Source organism: Fukomys damarensis, unplaced genomic scaffold, assembly GCF_012274545.1.
Source record: "Fukomys damarensis isolate Sample0158 unplaced genomic scaffold, DMR_v1.0_HiC HiC_scaffold_24, whole genome shotgun sequence".
Classification (NCBI taxonomy): domain Eukaryota; kingdom Metazoa; phylum Chordata; class Mammalia; order Rodentia; family Bathyergidae; genus Fukomys; species Fukomys damarensis.
In genome coordinates this window covers 68121754-68142630 of record NW_022900936.1, presented here as the reverse complement: position 1 = coordinate 68142630, position 20877 = coordinate 68121754, and the positions used below count along the sequence as shown (strand labels likewise).

Here is a 20877-nt window from a genome sequence, read left to right as displayed (position 1 = left end):
TTGGCAAAACTTGGCAAAATGTCCAGAACCCTGGGGCTGTTATAACTGCCTGTGAGGAGCAGGCTGTAGTTTTGATCTTGGCAAAAAGAGACTGAAGAAGAAACATGAAAGATGTGTAATAAATGTTGGCTGAGGAGACTATGAACCAAATCCAAGGTACAGGCAAGCAAAAGTGACTGGTTGCATTATGGAATTAAGGTTCGTAGGATCTAAGCTTCAAAAACAGTGCAGCTGGCTTAGGTGCAGCTCAGAGGGACCAGGATTCCATCTCTAGCACCAAAAACAACAAATAAACAAACGGGGTCTCTGTTCCCCAGCACCTTGCATTCTTCCCAAGAGAAAAACAGCCTGGGATGCTCGGGTTTCTTGCCTGTCTTCCGTTGAATCTTCTCTTGGGTAACACAATGACTTTAACACTAGCAGTGTTACGTGTTTCATAAATGGGTTTGGTGAAAAGAAAGGTGATGACCAGCTTCCCCTCTAGTGACAACCCACACACTGAGGCTCAGTGTCGACCATGAAGTCTGAGCCAAGACCACGAACTTGCTGAGGAGCTTAGATCGATAGTGTTGACACCTAGAGCACCCACAAATATTTAGCTGGGAGTCTCCTGGGGATGAGTCTATGTCTAATATTACTGTTATCATTAATAGTAGCACTTCTTAAAAGCAATTTATATGCCTGATGCTATGCCAAGGCCTTCATGGATGCTATCTTAACCAATCCTCACAGCAGGCCAATGGAGCAAACACCACTATGATTTCTGTCCTCTCCCAGGTACCCAGTGCAGGGCTGGCATGCAGTCAACACATAAACATTTGTCAAATGAATTAAAACACCGTGTGCTATAAAAAAACTAGGGGCAGTCAAAGATGGAATGGTGGGAATGCACTTCATTGATTCATTTCTACCTGAAAGGGTACACACCAAGAACGGGGACAAGCCAGTGCATGCCTATGGTTCTAGCTACTTGGCAGGCTGAGGCAGGAGGATCAGCTAAGCCCAGGAGTTGGGAGGACAATCTGGGCAGCCCAGTGAGAGCCTATTTCAACAACAGAAACACAACACAACAAAACAAACACAGGGATGGGAGAGGAGGAAAGGGGAGCTTCTGAATTAAATAAGAAAAAAAAAGAGAGAAAAAAAGAGTATTTACTGAGAACAATCCACACAAGCTATTTTGGTACCTGCTCTGCTCTGTTCTCTGTGATCTTTAAGGGACACAAAAGTCTCTTAAAGCAGACCAGGCAGGCCCAATCCCCAGGGCCAGGCAGACAGTGCAGGCATCCAAGAACAACAAATTATTTTAGTCAGCATCCCAGCATCAGTCACTTGGGGACAGTCACTGCCCTTCCCCATGGGCTCAGCTCTGCCTCCACACCCAGAAGTAATGAGGCTGAGGAGAGAGCATCAGAAAAGGCCCTAATTCTGGGCTGGGGATTTAGCTCAGTGGCACCTCGCCTGTCTTACAAGTGTAAGTAAGGTCCTGAGTTTGATCCCAGTACAATAAATAAAAAAATAAATAAACAAACAAACAAATAAATAAAAGGCTTAATTCTGACTCTGCTACTAATGGCTGGATTTGAGTTTCCTTCTACAGAAAAGGAGAAGGTAGGAAGAGATCCCCAAGGTTCCTTGCAGTTCTAACTTCTCCACTGGCACCTCCTCTTGCAGAAGCCTCCAGGGCTTCAGACCCAGCCCGTTTCTAGAGCCCACTTTAGAAATGGCCTGTCTGGGGGCTGGTGTGCCGGAGAGGTGGGCCCTGCAGCCACTCATTCACTGAATGAAGAGCAGTATTTAAGACAGATGGGGTGAATTTTCAGGGTAGAAGAGAACAGGGTTGAGGTTCTGGACAGGAGTGTCAAGAAGTAGAACATCGACCCTACAGCCAGCCATGCCCAACAGCGCTGTCGTGTGGGCTCAGAGCAACCCCCAGTGCTTGCTTGTTTTTACTCTAAACTACTTTGCATTATGTATTGTGAACATGTACAAAAAAATAATAAAAGAAGGGAATCAAGAGGTGGATAAAGAGAGAAGGAAAGAAGGGAACGGGCATGATAAAAGGCATTAAGATGTGTTATGTACACGCACCAATTTCCCACAAGGATTGTAAACATCGTGTATTGCAAACATGTAAGTGTGTAGTGCCATGCCTACAGGACTCATAGTGATTGGTAGACACGCAGCTGCACCGGAAAGGGCAATATGGATTTAGTTCTCCATTCCTGCCTCACCCCATCTAAATCATACACTCTCCTTTCTACTGGGCTATGCATGACGGGCAGTCAGTCTGTTATCTGGGTAATGACAGATGACCCTGTTACTACGCAGTAGTTAAGAGACTCAGATATGGGAAGAAAAGCATGGGATTGGGTTGGGAACAGTATGTGTATACTGGGAAAACAGATGCATGCTAAATGGTCAACTGTTTTTGCCATACTAAAGGTGCTTCCTAGAAGATGAAGCAATAAAAGAAAAAGTACCCAAGGATTTTGAACGGTGAGTTAAAGTGAGCAATAGTGAGTGTCACAGGGAGGCCTCTTCCAGGTTAACATATCTTTCTGAAGGAACTTGGCATGTGGTCTCACCCATTCGACACAGTTAATCAGATGAGCTGTGTTAATTTCACAAGTCACAAATGCTACATTCACATTAAACTATAAGGTTTCTGGGAGCAGGTGGAAAAAAGAAGAAATAAACAGAGAAGAGGATGACTTCGGGTGCCCTGTGAAACCTTGTAACATTTATCCATTCACACCTCTAGGGTCAAATCACACAGTAACCCACTCCCTTGTTGGGAAAGGACCCTGGGCTGGTAATACAAGTGCCTTCTGCTGAACTAAGCCGGCTTGGCTAAGCCATCCCTTCCTTCCTCACCTCTGAGATACTCAGGCTGCTGAACGGTCCCAGAGTAAGCGAGAAGGCACAGTTACACACAGCTTGGGAAACAAGCATCAGTAAACAGTATAAACAAGCCTATGCACTCAGGGGAGAAGCAGAGGAGGGTGGCGATCAGGAAAGGCTTTCAAGGGACTGATTACAAGCTGACTAGAAAGCGGAAGGCTCTGAAGCTGGCTTCCATCTAGACAGATCAGGAATTAGGTTCCACGATCTAAATTGAAATCCTTTTTGTCACTCTGAAACGAGTTGTTTTTTAAACTTTAGATAACTAAAGAAGTCTCCAGACTTGACCCACTTCTTCCAGGTGAAGGGCAGTCTCACTAGCCAAAGCAATCTTCCTTTCCCTGCAGACGCGACTCCGGGATTTATCACCCTTCAAACTCGTGCATGTCATTCTCTCACTGGTGGGTTTCATTTTCAAAAAGGCAGTTAGAACAGCATTTACTTTCTTTCTCACCTAATCTCTATTTCCTTTCAGTTTTCTTCTCCTTCAATGCCAATTTCAAGGTGGGAAACAAAGGCCATCTTTCCCCAAACCTCTTTACTGTGTCCATACTCAACAGAAACAAAAAATGGAAGAGGGAAACATTTCACCTTTCTCCATTTTCCAAATCAAAAGACAATCTCAACTAAATTCATTCATATTTCCCACAAATGTGATACTGAAAGGCTGCAAACATAGTCATTAAATCTTCCACTCTTGCTTCAGTGATAATAATGACAACCACTGTGGATTTGTTAGAGAAATTCCACTATGGCTGCCTTCGTTTTGGGTAAAAAATAACCAAAACATTCCATTTCTTCTTGGTTCCTTTGGCTTTCTCAGATTTTGGAAGGAGATATGCTTTCAATTCCAAATGACAGGAAGTCAGTTAAGTCCCCTACTCCTTCCTTCAATTTGGGAACCACACCAGTGGGTTCAGACCCATTCGGCTTCCCCAGAAGCAGGACAGCCAAGTTCTCTCAGCAGGGAGAGAGATCAAACAAGCAGCTGCCTTTATTTAAAACACAGAATAGGGAGACTTCTTTTCAACTGCAGTGGGTCTGTAGGACCAGAGAAACTGGTTTCACTGAGAAGGGAGGCAGACTTCTTTGCTGTGAACTCCCTCCAGTCCAGCTGCCTCACAGGCTCTATGCTGCAGCTGGGTAAGTCTCTTCCCAGAGAGCCCTGGGATTCAGGGTGAGGTATTCAAGCCCCAAAGAGGTCTTATCTTTTCTGTCTGCCTCTAAATCAATGCCTGCAGGCTAGGTGAAGACTCCCAACTCTCTAGTGCCAGAGAGTGACCCAACACCTCAGCGGCTGTCACCCTGCCCAACCCCTCTGCCTGCCTGGAGTCTGAACCCTAGTTTTCCATCTCCACACATTCAGATCTAGGAAAGGGTAAGGAGCTTCTGAGAAGGTGAGGAGGCACAGCCTTTTCACCCTTCTTTTTCATTTTGAGGTGCTTTTATTGCTCAGTCCTTGGGCCTCCCTCAGTGATGGCCTCCTCTAGTTCTGGCTTCTGACACCCCCTGTTTCCTGGCCATAGACCCTGCAGTCACCACATCCCCTCTCCAAGGGGAGCCAGCTTCTGCCCTCCTCTGTCACACAGCATCATGGGGAAGAGAGGACAATTCACAGAGCCAAATCCAAAGACCCTGGAGGATTATCCTGTAGAGAAGCAGGGATGCCACATCTGGACAGCTGCAGAAGCTAGGGATAGGCACTGCCCAAGCCTCACATTCCACCCTAACAGGAAATGAACTCCCAAAAAATCCTGCCTGGAAACCCTTCACACTAAGGCAGGAGCAGCCTCCAGAGCAAACCCACCCACTCAGATTCCCCATGGCCATTTCCTGTTTCCTCCCCTCTTAAACACCCCCTTCCTTCAATTTCCAGTTCCCAGTCTGGGTTTGAATATTCCTAAACAAGGTTTGTCAGGTCCCCTGGCCCCTCAGATTCGTCTCCATCTGAATTCAGCGACTAGAGCTGGATAGCACACAGCTCCAGGTTGTGCTAATCACTGCAGAGGAGAGACTAATGCCAGGATTATGAACCTCACTGACCTGGGGGACGGTCCTTGAGATTTAGTTAGCTTCTGTGGTCAAAATTCTGCTCAGGAGGGAGGAGAATGATCAGGGCTCCCTCGTGTGAGGTGGCACAGAGGATAGTGATTGGTTGTGTGGATGAAGTTCATTCTTCAGTAACAGCCAGAAAAATCCCACTGCGATTTTGCACAGGCCGGGATGGGACCGGGGACTGTGGGTGGGGAGCTATAAGCAGTGGTAGAACAAGAAGCCCCATAGGTGAAATTTTCAAAAAGGACAAGAGTCAAGTAAGAGGCTGTGTTCCAATCACACAAAACATTCTTTCTTCCCCACTCACCCAGCTGAAGTGCCAGTGACATCAGTGAAGGGACATCTGATCAAGTTTGACCAGCAAGGTCCCGCTTTCTTTTTCAGCAGCAGCTACACCATTCAGGACTCTCCTCCTGAGAGCCTTCCCACCCTCCTGTTTTGCAAGCTGCTTTAGGGAAATTGGTTGCTTCCTGTAAGTCTCCTCAATGACATTAAAATTAGCAGAATAATTAAATACAGTCCTAATTGGGTACAAAAAGAGTTCTTGGTTAATTAATGAGCCAAGCTCTGGCCCAGAGCTGCAAATCCACGCTGGCCTGTGAACGCTCAGGAAGAGAAGAGCCGCTGCGGTCCCATAAGAAGATTGTCACTTGGCAGAAACAGTTCCTGGTGTACAGATAAGTGTCAAACACATTCCTACGGCCAGGAGTCACACGTTAATCCCCGAAGCTGGCTCCGCGTGTAAATGAGCAGCGAAGCGCTCTCCCCCGCCCACTGGACACTCGCGGCTCAGCCTCCCTCCCTACTCCGCAGGCTGGCGCCCGATAACCAAGTCGCTGGGCAGTAACTGCGTCCCCAGACGCATCCAAGTAAGAATCTTGCAGACCGCGCGCTTGGCTTGGGAAACTGCAACCCCCATCCAGGCTGCTCGGAGTCCTCTGCCCGCCTTCCCAGACCCCAGCAGCCTCCCTCTGCCCGCCTGCCTGCCCCGCTCCCTCCCTCCCTCCCTCGCTCTCAGCCCCTCCAGCCCGGCTGAATCGAGGCGCCCAGGCCGACAGCCGACCGCCGCTCACCTCGGCAAGGGAAGCAACAGCAGCACTTAGCTAAGAGCCACCCCAGAGAGGACCCTCGGGAGTAAGCCCGCTCGCCGCCCTTCATGCTGCCGCTCTGCGCGAGCGCTCCCGCATGGCCCGGGCGCCAGCCGGGTGACAGCGCGGAGGGACAAACTTCGGACTGGCTGGGAGGCCGAGCCACTTTGGGGAGAGGAGGGGCCAGTCGAGGGAGGGCCTACGCGGGGCGGAGTTCCAAGGTCCGGCTGTTGGCGGGGACTGCTGGCCTTGGCACACAGCTTGAGCAACGCCATCGGGCCGAGCTTCTCGAGCCTGGGTGCACGGAATGGACACAGAACAGGTATTGCTTTTGTGCAACTCTCGCCCCTCCAAGGCTACTGCTATCAGCTCTGGGTTAGGTATGTCAGTAGATGAGGCCAAAGAGGCTGGAAAGGAGATTCAGGCCATTCAAACACAAGTGTTTGTCTCCCTCATAGGTTCGCCCCTTTCTTCCCCTTCACTCTTCCTTCATTTTAATTCTCACCCCAGTCTTGGTAACAGTGACTCCCCCCGCTCCCCTTACCCTGCCCAGTACAGGGTTTGAACATAGGGCTTTCTTACCGAGCTCTAACGCAGTCCCTTTTTATTTTTTGGTGCGGTTCGAACTTGGGACCTTGCGCTTGCAAGGCAGGCGGGGGCACCATGAGCTAAATCTCAGACCCTTCAGCCCCCCCACACCTTTTTTGGTATTGGGCATCAAACTTAGGTCCTTGCGCTTGCAAGGCAAGCAGTGGAACCGCTGAGCCAAATCCCATTTTTTTGTTTTGAGCAGGGACTTGCTAAGTTGTCCAGGCTGAGCTCAAAATTGTCATCCTCCTGCCTCAGCCCCCTGCAGTGCTGGGATGACAGGTGTGCCCCAACACACCAGGCTCAGATGTTTATCAGCAAGTGGCAGGATGATATGCAAACACATTCTAAATTAGGCATCATAAACCCAAATTTAGAGCTCAGTTTTGTCACCGACTAGCTGGCTGATCTTAGAGCAGTCACTTCACTTTTTTTGGTCTGTAATTGTCTCATTAAAAAAAGACAGAAAAATGTCCTATGTTATAGAACTGCTGATAGGATTTAAAGAGACACCTATGGGAATATAGTCATATCTTAGTACTCAAATACTTTGAAACTCATCAGGTTTGGTTTGCATTTTTGACATGAAAATTTTGTCCTGGTACCCATCTAAGGGCAAGCTCGAACTTGTGTTGTCGACAATGTGGTGCTTTTTGCATCTCCTGGAACCAAGTTAAGACAAGGGCTGAGGTACCACTGTGCTGCTCAGGGTGATAGTGACGTGAAGTAAGTAGTTCCAGGTGAATAAGAACCAGAAAGCTGCCCAGCGCCTTACAGCTGGAAGCTTCCAGTCGCCGCCTGGCCCTTGATGTATCCCTGTGGATCTGCCGCTTTTACTTATATCCTATGCTTTTCTCCTTTGCAGCAGTGGGGATCCAAACTAGTGCCTCAGGTATGCGAGGCAAGTACTCCTCCTGAGCTACAGCCTTCTTTCCATCTTTTCTCCAGGTTCAAGGCCAAGCCCCTGAAGCGGACCGGGACCGCATCAACCCGACCCTCCATGAATCCCTAAGTGTATCCTTCCCTTGGTGTCTCTCCCATTCTTTCGGGAAAAGGGCCTAAGAAGTGAACACACTCAGAGAGAGGGGAAGTCTTGAGAAGACGAAAAGCCCAAAGTGTGATCCCCAGGTAACCGACTCCCACCTGCAAGAAAGACAAGCCCTGGCATAAAACAGGTCCCCCAAAGGGTGAGGCTTTTGGGGCTACCAGGAACTGGGGCTTCCTTTCCCAGTGTACACCATGCTTAGGTTTGGGCTTTATGTACCTAGCAGTCAACATGTCTGCCACATGGTTAGGGCACAGTAGATGTTTAGTAAATGACAGTAGCCTGACTTAATGAGTAATAATAACTAGCATTTAGTGAACATTCATACATGGCAAGTGGTTTCCTCAGTGTTCTGCATACATTAGCTCATTTAGCATAACCAAAAAGCAAAGCAAAACCTTACATAGTAGGATCCTTACGATTGAGAAATTAGCAAACACATTCTGATAAAGCTTTACTAGTTTAACTCTAAAAAGAAAAAGAGAAACTATAAAGCTTCACTCCCATAGAAACAGCACAACCTGAAGTCAAAACCAGCCTCTGGTTCTCTTCCTGCCACTTCTCTGGTTCTCTTCTCTGGTTCTCTTCTCTGGTTCTCTGGTGGCTTCTCTTTATGAGAGCTACGAAAGCATCTCACTGTCAAGTAGGACAGCTGGCTCTTGTGACCTTTCCAACCCTGAAGGCACAGGGAAAATTGAGTCCCAAAACTCCCGCAGCCAGGAGTCCAGCGTACCTGGCCAGCCCATTATTCTGTAACCTTACAGCACTGTCCTGGTTCTGGTTCTGACCCATGGCAACAATACTAGTTTCATTCTCTCTTCCATGTCACTAAAGACAACATCTATTTAATATATTTACTTACTGTTAGCAAGCCCAGACCAAAGCATGAGCTGTTAGCACAGCCCTTCTGAAGTTGACCTTGTGGGCTTTGCCCACAGTGTGGGAGCTATGGTCCCAGAGGTGGTGTCTCATGTGCTCACTCATCTACCTCTTTCCACACTTTCGAGCATTCCTTTCTTTTTATTTTCTTATATACATTTTAAAAACTGATACATAGAAATCATACATATTTACGGGATACTACATGAAAATTCTGATGGGAATTCAAAGACGCCTCAAAATTGCTTGGTAAGAGGTGCTGGCTCAGCTCAGTGGTACAGTGGCTACTTGTCATGTACAAGGCCCTGGTTCAAGCCCTAGCATTCACTGAAAAGCAAACAAACAAAACTTGCTTGGTGAGTAACTAGTTCCTTTTTCACTTAAATCTTTCTTCCTTCTGGGCCTCTATGTTTGGGTGACGCTGGATCACTTTTCTGCCACAGTTCTTTACCAGAAACTGATGTTACTGTCTTATAGAAACTGGCATGGATTAGATGTTTGTGAAGACTTGACTCATTATAGAAATCAGAGTGTCAGCAGGTCCTACAGCAGTCCTGTTGATGCAAAATAGATCCACCAGCCATGTTTCCATTGGCCCTTATGAGCCAGGAATCCACCCTACTCTCAACAGAAAGGCATAAAAGCATTAGCAACTGCTGGCCATCTTAAGTTGATTTGGCCAACCTAGTTTTGGAGATTCATTCTGGGGATGGTCACCAGTAACTCAAAAGTTCCAAGGACTGGGGATTTAGCTCAGTGGCACTGTGCCTGCCTGGCAAGCACAAGGTCCTGAGTTCAATCTCCAGAGTCCCACTGCTCTCCTCACAGGCCTTCCAGAATGGGGCTAGACAATGTTTGCAACCTATCAGGAAGTCTCAAGCACTACCAGGACACTGATTGTTGACCTCTTCATGAATCCAGCAAACACTCATTGAGTGTCTCCTATGTGCCAGGCTCTGTCCTAGGCATGGGTCTATGTGAATGAACAAAACTAATTGCAGTTTTTATGAAGCCAGCCCCTAGGATGAACTCACTCAGAATATAAAAGAAAAATGAATTAATGAAGATAACTGACCAAATTTAGGAGTTAAGAGATTTAAGAAAATGGGTGTGTAGATCCTCTAGCTTACGTCAAGATGTATTAAGTTAATGTTTTCAGGAAATTTTAAAAGAGATAATGAAGGGAAATGGTTTTTAAAATACTAGTTTACAGTAAAAGTCACATGAGAGCTTTTGAAAATTCTAGGTATTAGTATTTTTTTAGGCTCCCTAGAGATTCCAGGGTATGACCAGGTTTGAGAATCATTGAGGTACAAGTCTCCCTTTTCCCTCCCCACACTCTGAGATTCAGATTAATAGACTTTGGGAGTAGCTGGGCATCAGTAGGTTTAAAAGTTCCCCAGGTGTTTATAACACGCAGCACTGTTTGAGAACCCCTGCTGCAGTATCATGGTTCTCAAACTTGATTGCTTCAGAACCACTTAGGGCAGGTGTGTTAAAACTGATTCCTGGCTCCACGCCCAGATTTAGTAGGTCTGGACTTGGGCCTGACATGGCATTGCTGCAAGTTCTCAGGTGACACTGGTGTTGTTGGTACAAGGACTATTGAGGATCACTCATGTAGTGACTTTCCCCCATTTATTTGCCATCTACGCCCTCTCCTGTTTGTAAAAGCACTTTGATCTTTCTTGAGGAGCCACCCTGCAGACCATCTTTTTGGGTATAGCTGACATCTTCCCTCTGTCTATCCACCTCTCCAAGTGTGACTGCCTGTCCCCTCCCCCTCAGGTTGGCCACAGCTCAGGGACACTAGACAATGGCCTCATAAAGAGGCAGATGGCCAATTTTTTTTTTCTTTAGGGTTTAGGCAGTTTTTGTTTTGTTTTGTTTTTTGTTTTTCAATGCCACAGAACTTCCTTCTATTTCTTGGTGAGAGCCTGGGCCAAAAACATAAGGAATAGCAACTCTGCCCCAACTCAGGCCGAATGAGTCAGAAGGAAACCTCCTTTCTGTGCCAAATGCAGTGCAAACCTCTTACAGAACACTGCTCAGAGGTGTTCACAGGCTCTGTGCAGGTTGTGAACACAGTTCCGGTGCATATAGAGGACAGGCCCCACTCCAACTTCATGTTGGAATCAGATTAATATTTGTCATGTTTTTTGTTATCTGTTTGTCTGTTGAGGCAGGGTCAATCCAGGCTGGTCTGAAACTTGCTATATAGCTCAGGCTGGCCCTGCCTCCACCTCCCAAGTGCTACAATCACAGGCTTGTGCTACCATACTTGGCTTCGTATCTATACAATTTTTTAAAGTTCTGCAGGGAATTTCAATGTGAAGTCAGGGCTAAGAACTGCTAACTTTGGGGCTTGAGGCCTCACTCTCAGGAAGAGTCACAGCTTGGTAGAATTTAGGAAGCAAGTGGACACAAACATCTTTGCTTTCTCCAACTCTGATGACTGGCCTCTTGACCCACTCTTCTGCTCTTGTCTCCCACCCCTCTTTGGAGACAGTCTTACTTTGTTGTCCAGCCTGGTCTTGAACCCCTGGGCTCAGGGGATCCTCACAACTCAGGCTTGCATTAGCTGAGACCACAGGCTTGTGACACTGTCCCTGGCATTCTGCTTTGCTATGCTCTTTGGTTGCTAAGTGCACGTTCCTAAAGCCTTATCTTCCATGTGTAGCCCTTTGACCTATGATCTGCTGGACTGCTGATACCAGAATGGTTCATGATTTTCTCCAAATAACCTGGTCCTGGCTCCTATTTGTGGCTTAAAATTACACAATTTTTGCCAAACATTGCTCATTTGTTCAACAGGTAGTAGGTGTTCAAACACCAATTATCTGTAGGTCACCGAGTTTACCTGTATGAAGGAATTTATATGGGAAATAAAAATAGGGTAAGACATGTTCCCTGAGAAAAGACAAAGAAGAACAGGGTGAATTCTAGGAGTAGTTGGTATGATTTTCTATGGAAGCAAAAAGAAATCAAAGACAGTGGAGGCCTGGACATAAAGTTTCTTCTTTATAAGACAACAGTCATCAATTACCAGATGCACCTGAGATCAAGGAAAGGAGATACAACATGCACAATACTCCTGCATTTAACTTGAACTCCAAATATATACATTAAATTGAACTTGTGTGATGTCCTCGTGGGTAACTATTCCTAGGTGATATGTGTTATTTCAGTAGGAATGTCTAGAGAAAAAACATGACTGCCAGCATTATGTGGGATAATCTTCTAATTTCCTGCATCATATGGTGTAACCACCACCCCTCTGCTGGCCTCTTGGGTGCCTCCATACACCTGGCGACAGCTCCTGGATTCTAATGACTAAGCTCATCCTATATGACTTTAATCACTACCCTGTAAATGTGTTCTTCCACACCTGCTCACCGGACACTGGCGTGCCTCTTTCTGTCTTATTTATTCTCAAGAGAGTCTTATTTATTTCTGCTCATCCTTTCAAACACCCTCATTTTTTTCAAGAAGGAAGAATCACTGATTCCCCTGTGGTCTAGACCAGGCCCAAGGTGTATGTGGGGGGGGTGCATCCAGGCAATATTGGTGGAGATCATAGGAACACACAAAGGACCCAGTGTCTTCCCAGAATGCCCAATTTTCATGTTCTTGAGTGGGAATAGAGAGCAGGGCTGCTGGCAGCGAGGACAGGCTCCTAGAGCTCTGGGCTGAGTGGCCCCTGAGCTATCCTGAGCTCAGCAGAGAGCTATTTATCAATGTGAAAGATGGCTGCAGCCAGAGTTGCTAAAAACAACCCACCCCAGGTTCTACCCACATCCGAATATGTTTACATCCAAGTAGGTCAACGTGTTCCCAAAGGAGAGCAGTGAGAAGTAGCAGTCTGTCACTCTGAGTTTCAATCTAGGCAGGCTTACGATGGCCGAGTGTCCACCATTATTACCACTTCCCCTCACACAGGCAGGAGGAGCAGTGCAGCAGCCTGTGGCTCAACTGGGTTGAATGAAGAGATTGTGATACATTACATGGAAAGTGGATTTTGCCTTGATGCAACTCTGGTCAGTTTACTGGAGATTCCAATAATAGGAATAACTGGAGGGATATGAAAAACGCTGCATATCCTCTGATTCTGAGTTTTCAACCATTCAAGGTTAAGTAAGAGGTGCTTAGTCCAGAGAAGAGCTCCCAGAAAATAGGGTTTCAGATTTCCTAAGTCAGAACTCCTAGCATCAGGACATTTCTTGTTCCCACTTCGATACCCTGGTGCTAAGGTCCAAGCCAACATCCCTGACAGGTGTTCGGAGATGGTCAACGTGCTAAGACTGGCCCTTCACACAAGAGCCCTGAAGGAGCCATGCATGGCCCTGATGCATGGTCCTTCCTTCTTTCCTTTCTGTAAATATTTACTGAGAACTTTTTTCTCTGGCAGTACTAGGGACTGAACCCAGAACATTTGCCCTGAGCAACAGCCCAATTCCTCCTTCAAAACTTTAAAAAAAATTTTAAAGTTTTGAGGCAGGTGGCGGAACCACTGAGCTAAATCTCTGGCCTGAAATTTTTAAAATTTTGAGAGTCTCTTAAGTCATTAAGTTGTCCAGGCTAGCCTCAAACTTGCAGGCCTCCTGCCCTAGCCTTCCAGAGTTCTGGGATTATAGGAATGTGTCACTGCACCCAGCCTAAGAACTTTTTATGTGCTAGCCACCATTTTAGATGCTGGGGATAGAGCAATGATAAAATCCCTATTTTTGTGAGAGACATTCAGAGCAGGAGGAGGCAGTAGGAAGGAAAGACAGTAAACATTAGCACACTTGTCAGGTGGTGATAAAGGCAGGAAATAAGGCAGGGGAGGAGGCATAGAGATGGGGAGGGTAGCTGTTAGGGAAGACTAATCCAGTAAGCAGATGGAAAGGAAGTGGGATACAAGCCATCCAGGTATGAAGAGCGTGAGGTGTTCCTGGCAGAGGGACCAAAGGTGGGACCGTGAAGTTGCATGTGCACAGCATGATTGATGAACAGCTTGGCCAACCTGGCTGGTCAGAAGAGTGGCAGGAAGACACAGGCAGAATACTAACAGACTCCCCAAAGATGCCTACTTCCTAATATCCAGAACCTATAAATGTGTCACCTTATATGGCAAAAGGACTTTGCAGATACGACTCAGATAGGGACCCAGAGGGAGCGAGGTTATCCGGGTTGTCTGCAGTGGGCACAGTGCAATCACAAGCATCCTGAAAAGTAGAGTGCCCTCCCTGCTTCGGTCCACGGGAGCTGTGAGTGTGGAAGAAGGATCAGAGATGTAAGATTCGGCTGGCTTTGAGGATTTAAAGGCACACAAACCAGTAGCCTCTCGAAGATGGAAAAGCCAAGATATAGCTTCTCCCCGGAATCACTTGAGTTTGTATTGGCAGAGTTCACAGTAGTCTGATACAGCAGCCTCGGGAGCCTGACAGATGGGGGCAAAGTCAGAACAGTCTCTGGGACAGGTCTCTTGAGCCTCTCTGTTTTCTCAACTCAAAGTGAGTCAGGAGACACAGGAACAAACTGAGGGTCTTCAGCCAGGGTTCTTCCCTGCATCTGGGCACCAGGAATGTCACTTTCTGTTGGATCACCTGTGCACAAAGGTGAGCCCCCATACCATGTGGAAAGTTATGCGAGGGTACACAACACAGTGTTAGAATCAGAGTCTGTGTGACTAAGGGACCACAGTGGGAAAACTGGACAACTCAGTCCCACTGTAACAACAAGGTCACAGAAAAGAGCAGGCCACTCAACACTGCTTTGAGGGCCAAGGGCTGGCATTCCGAGTGGTAACAATTATGAAGGTAAAGACTTTTCATGCACATTTGCAGTGTGAGGCAGTGAGAGGGGGCCTCAGCTCTCTGTCTTCCCCAGAAGCATCAGAACTTTGCTGCTGAGACTTCTCAAGAGGTGGGCTGCAATGTTCCTCAAGGCCTAAGCACCACCCCTCTCTGGCCACAGCCCCACCCACCCATGCCCTCTCCTCTCCCCAAGCCACTTCAGCACATGTCATTCCAAGGTCCCTGGGTTCTTTTAGGGAAAGTGGTTTCCTCTAAGGGGAACTCATACTATCTTCCTCTGGGGGAACACTGTTGGCTGGGGAGATCTCCCCTCTATTGTTTCCAGTTTCCCCTTGGAAAGCACAGTCAGGGGCACCTTTTCTGCTCTGGGCCGAAAACCCCAGCTGCTCACTGCTGCTCTGCATCTCACCAGCTGCGGCCCCAAGGAGCAGGCATTGTATACCAGATTCCTCTTCCCTCCCTCTGGACCATATGGGACAGTACCACCACTATCGTCCTCATTGTCACCATCACCACGGTATCTCAGATGTACAGTGGGGGACAGAAGTGGGGAACCGTATACTGTTGAAATTAATGTGGCATAAGCTAAGTCTCAGCAGGTTGACTAAGGGGAAATCACGGGCTCTCCACCAGGGGTGTCAGAGAGACACTGGATAGCTGGCATCTCGGCTGCTCAGTTCACCTGAAGACAGAGCATGCGGGGGTGTACACAGAGGAGGATAAGTCTGATATGTTCATGGCTGAGGGCTTGATTCCAAGACCTTTAATGTCCTTAATAGCATGAGATGGATGGTAGCTGCAGGCAGGCTGTCCACCCAGAACACAAAGCAGCACAGGCCTGGGGCACACTTTCCCAACTGTCCCTTGTTATTTTTTTAAACTGGATGTAGTGGTGCATTCCTGCACTCTGGAGGCTGAGGTAGGAGGAGCTCCAGTTTGAAGCCTGCCTTGGATATAATGAGCCCCTGTCTAAAAACCAAACAAAAACTAGGAGTGTGGATGGACTAGGTAACATGAAAGTCAGTTTCTGAGCCTGCATCCTTGGTGGGCTCCTCACTGCAAGTCACCTAGAAGGGAAATAAAAAAGGCAGTTTTCACAAAACTCCCCTCTGTGCTCTCCTTTGAAGAGAGATGCCCTCATACACATGCTAGCCAGTCTCAGCACAGCTCTCTGTCACAGACCAACCATCATCACCAAGAAAGCATGCTTTAAAGCTACCTCCAGTGACCCGAAGGAGTTGCCAAGAGAACAGGTTTTTCAGGTGCCGTGGGCAAGCCAGGGAAAAACGAATTTTCTACTCAGATCTATCAGATGTGATCTTGGTTCTCTGGGTGAAAGAGAGATAGAAGACAGGAATGATTCAATACTTCCTTGGAAGTCATGCAGCTAGATGGAATAGCGGTTGGTAGACTAGGGAAAGGGAACAGGGCGGGCCAGAAATGGAAGGGGCCGGATGCAGACTGGAGACGATAATGTGGTCTCTGAAAAACTCATGGATAAAAGCAGAGACAGAAGTTCGACTCCACTGTATAGATTTTCAGTGTTTTGACCAAGGTCGTCAGCTCTTCAGCCATGGAGCCAGATCCAGGTGCACGGTCCCCCCCACCCCCGGGACTCTTGGTGATGCTGACATCTCTCCTCCTCTCTTCACACAGCCTGCTGCATGGCACAGCAGTACTACGTTTCATCCTAAAGAATGACCGTGTGCACAGACTGACAAGGCCAACCTTATGATTCAAAGGTCGCTTTTGTCATCCTTGAATCTCCCCCCAGGAATTCTGAGACAGGCATTTTTACCAGCTTCTCTAAGCCCAAGAAGACGCAGTGACCACCGCTCAGAGTAAGTGGCTCCTCACTCCATGCACTGTCCTAGTTGGGGCCCATCTGACTAGTTCAGAACCAGACGCCTGTTCTCCCCTGTTTCCCCAGGGAAGTATGAGGGTCCTCTTAAAGAAGAGTAAGCTGACTGTGCATATTAGGTTGAACTTTCTGAAATTGGTGATATCCAACCACGTTTTACTACAAAAATAGAAATTTCATATGATACAACTTAATAAATTAAACTTCAAAATAGAGGTATTTATGGGGCTGCATAAAGCACAGGGCACTTGGAAATACTTTACCAAAGATGCTTAATGTGGAGAAAAAATAAATAAAAAGCAGTTTTAGAACTTTCAGGAATGAAAGGTTTAGGGCTGGTGATGTAGTTCACTGGTAGAGTGCTTAGGCAAGCACTGTGTGAGGCCCTGGGTTTGATCCCCAGCAGCAGGGGGAAAGAAGCTATTTTAGAACAGAGTATGAATGACTGTCAGAAATAACTAGAAAGGGCCAGAGATTTAGCTCAGTGGTGCTGGCGCCTGCCTTGCAAGTGCAAGTTCCTGAGTTCAATCCCCAGTGCCCCTGAAAAAGAAATAACTAGAAAAAGAAAGAAACCTGACCGGTCTATAGAATGTCTCAGGGAGGAAGACACTCACCTCTATGCCCTGTCCCCAGAAAGGACACTGGGTCAGAGGTCTGTTAGTGAGAGACCAGGGTGTACCCATGTCCATCCAGTACAAGGTTTAAACCAGGGTGTTTAAAAGGATTACTAATCCACAAACAATCACTTTAAGCATGTCAGGATTGTTGAATTTAATTAAAAATGTTTTGTTCTGTGCTAAAAATTTAATAAAACTATTTATGGGGAAATCATTAGGTTCTTATACCTTAGGAAGGCTCAGGTGTGCCAAGCAAGCACTCTACCACTGAGCTACACTTACCAGCCCTGTATCTATTACACATATCACTTTGTTCCAGCGCTGGTTTTCAGTGCTAAGTATGAGAAATTTTCTAGTATGAGAAGTGCACTAAGACCCAACAGGCCTTCTTCCAGAAGTAATATGCTCCCAGTCCCTTGGAGTGCTGAAGTCGTGTGTGGTTGACCCGTGGAAGGGTTACCTGCATTAAGGGAAGGGCAAACTGACTACTTTTCAGGTGCTTTTCAGAACTTCTAGGGTTCCAAGAGCTCAAAGAATCCATTTTCCAAAGTGAAATAAGATCTAATCAAGGACCACTTTTATTCACTTATAAAAAGAAAGTTTCAATTATAACTTCTTATAATTCTGAAAAAATGATTAGGAGCTCCTTTTAGGATCTCTACTAATGCATTTTCTTCTATATTTAAACACATTTTTTTTTCTCAGAAGAGTCAGCAGCACTAAGTTAATTACATTTCTTATGCAAATGCATTATTTTTGGTTTCAGTTAGTCTTATTCAACAGTACTGTGATTTTTAAAAACACCTTTTAAAAACTACTTTTCATCGTGAACACTGTAATTTGGCAATGTTATTATGAAATAAAATTGTGTAGGCTAGTGCAGCAACCAATTCTCACTCTCATTCATCAGCTCCCAAGTGTAATTTTGCTTCTAGGAGGAAATAAGTTCTGAATTTCAAAGTGGCTGCCTCACATCTGGTTAATTACAGACACAGCTGGTACCAAGGAAGAGGGACTGTAGGGACCAGCCCGCTGTAGTGTGGAACCAGTTACTTCCCACCTGAAAGAAACTTTTGGGAAAACTCATCCTTTATTTATTTTAGCTTCTTACGATGTCAGGCATTGTGGAGTAAACTAAAAACCTGAGATGAGGGATGCTAATGCAGAATTATACTGGAAAATAAGAGAGAGAGAGACTTTAGGAAGACTCTCCTAGGCAGAGCAGGGGAAAGGAAAGGCAGGGGGCCATAACTTTTTTAGCAATTTGGCTCCTTGCAGTGGAAAGTGCAGGGAGCTCCTGTTGGGCAGAAAAATCTGCCAGGCTGGACCAGCTCCAGGGCTTGGCTGGCCCCTATCACAGCTCAACCAAGCTCGACCTGTTGTCCAGAGTGCTGCATACTCCACCTGCCCCAGCATGGGCATTGGGGTCTTATCAATGGGCTGAGCGTGCACAGGTCCAAGTCCATCTCTCATTGCTTCTCCTACTCCCAGGGAGAGGGACATGTGGGACTAGAGGTGAAGGGGGAATGAGGATGCGGTGTGTACAAGGTTTGTAAAAGGGTTATTGTCTTTGAATCCTTATGCAGACAGACTGATTAATTCATGGGAGCCTTGTCAGTGGAGGGTAAAGTTCTAGTCTCTACGCCTTTAGGCTCGGGAAAACGGGGTGAGGTGAACAGAGCTGAGCTCAAATTGAGGTCTCCTGCTCATGAGCTATGTGACTGTGAGCAAGTCACCTAATCTAAGTCTGTTCCCTGTCTGTAAAATGGGAAAATATTAACTTGTTAGTATGAAGATATTTACCTACCACATACCCAATAAATGTTAGGTACTTTTGCAGCTTAGTGTCAATCAGTGGCATCACAGACTTACTCGGCATTCCCAGGCCGTTGGTGGCGCCTGCCTGCAGAGCCTGTACTCTTCCCTGTTCTGTACTACCTTCCAGAGCCTGGTGAGCTTTCCTGCGGCTAGCTAGGTGCTTGCAGCAGGAATCATGAGAAAGATCCCCATAAAGAGCAAGAGTGGAGGACTGCTGCCCCTCCACCCCAGGACATCCATTCCTACTTCCTGGGCTTGCTGTGGAAGTCCTGGGCCCGGCATCCACTAAGCAAAGAGGCACAGGCTTGTGCGTCCAGTCCCAGGTGGGAAGAAGCACGCAGGAAAAGAAAAGGAGCTCAGATGTTCTGTGCAGCTGGGGATAGAAGAACCTAAACTGCTTTTTGGAGCTTGTGACAGAAAAGACACAGGACCAACATTTGTTTTTTAAACCAGCTTCACCATTTTTAGCGCAGAGCTCTGAAATATTTGGTCACATTATTGTGCAATTACCACCACCGTCCCATCCAGAACTTTTTCATCCCGTAAAACTGAAACTCTGTATCCACTGAACAATAACTCCCCATTATTCCGTTTCCCAGCACCTGGCAATGATCACCATTCTATTTTCTGCTTCTGTACAGCTGATTATTCGGGATACCTGATATGAGTAGAATAATGCAGCATTTATCTGGCTTATTTCACTAAGCATAATGTCCTCAAGGTTTATCCATGAAGTAACTTGTGTCAGATTTTACCCCCTTTTTAAGACCAAACAACAGGCCATACTTCACTCATCTATCAGTAGATACTCAGGTGGCTTCTGGCTTCCGGCTGTCGTGAATAATGCTGCTGTGGGCATGGCGTCCAGCTCTCTGTGTCTCTGGGTTTGGTTCTTTGGGATATATACCCACATGGGATTGCTGGGGCATATACAGTGGTACCTTGGTTCAGGAATACTTTTCTTTGCAAACAACTTGGTTTGTAAACGGAAGCATTTGGAAAAATTTTGTTTTTGTTTGCAAATGACATCAGGTGACAAACACAACTGTGGCCATCTTTTCCCACACACCCAAATGTGGCTATCTTTTTCAAAATTGTAGAGCAAATTGAGTTCATGATACACTGTAATTCTATTTTTAATTTTCTGAGGAAACTCACATTGCTTTCCATAGTAGTGGCACCATTTTATATTCCCATCAACACTGCAAAATCATTCCAATTTCTTCACATCCTGGCCAACAACTATTTCTCCCCCACCCACCTCTCTCTCTCAAATACTATCCATCCTAATGGTGAGGAGAGGTATCTAATTTTGAGTATCTTAGTGGCCATTAGCTATCTTCATTGGAGAAATATCTGTTCAAGTCCCTTGGCATTTTCAAGTCTATTTTGCTTTTTGTTGGCGACTTGCAGTTCTTTATATCATTTAAAAATTACCTCCTAACCCCTTTGAGGTATCTTGTAAATTTCCTCCTGGTTTGGGGGAATGAGCACAGGGACTTCACATTGAACTATACCCTAAGCCCGTTTCTCACTTTTTATTTTGAGACAGGGTCACTAATTTGCTTAGCGCAGGTTGGCCTTGAACTGGTGATCTCCCTGCTTCAGCCTCCAGAGTAGCACGGAATGCAGGCATAAACCACCACATTAGTTCTGATACGTCTTTAAGTAGCTCCTAAACTTGATATCCTGGGAATACCGAACCCATAAAGCAGTTGTTCTGAACCTTCATGGCACATCAGAATCATCAAATAATTTACAAACAAACTGATACCAAAGTCCAGAATTAATTTCTCAGGTAGAGTAAGGCATCAATATTTTAAAGTCTCCTCCAGGTGGATCTAAGATGCATCCAGAGTTGAAAAACATTGCTTCAAAGTCTCTGTCCTCACAGGGCCTGGTGGCACATGCCTATAATCCCACCACTCAGGAGGCTTAGGCAGAAGGATCACTGTGAGTTTGAGGACAGCCTGGGCTACAGAGTGAGTTCCAGACTAGTGAGACCATATCTAGCTCCCACCCGCCAAAAGTCTCCATCCCTTGGGAAGTGCTGCCCACCACCAGCCCTGAGATGTCAAGAGTAAGAGGAGTCAGTCCCAGAGTAACAGGAAAGGCAGGTCCCAGCTGACTTTGTCACACAGCTCTGGTCTTTCTTGCCAACCCCAGCATGAGTTGCGCAGAGTGAGGCTGGGAGCCCCAGTCTAATTCTGCTCTGTCAAGAGCT

General features: G+C 46.5%; 1 protein-coding gene across 21 annotated transcripts in view; it reads right to left on the bottom strand.

Annotated features, from left to right (window-relative positions):
• Window positions 1–20877, bottom strand: part of Kalrn (kalirin RhoGEF kinase) — a 584665-nt gene that overhangs the window by 121235 nt on the left and 442553 nt on the right. For 7 of the 21 annotated variants that reach the window (XM_010618205.3, XM_019206741.2, XM_019206743.1 and 4 more), the window contains exon 1: window positions 6033–6200. The exons of the other annotated variants lie outside the window; for them this stretch is intronic. In XM_010618205.3, coding sequence (XP_010616507.1) covers window positions 6033–6117 — 85 coding nt within the window. In that variant the 5' untranslated portion in view covers window positions 6118–6200. Of the gene's footprint in view, window positions 1–6032; window positions 6201–20877 lie in introns of those variants that run through there. 21 annotated transcript variants of the gene reach the window in all.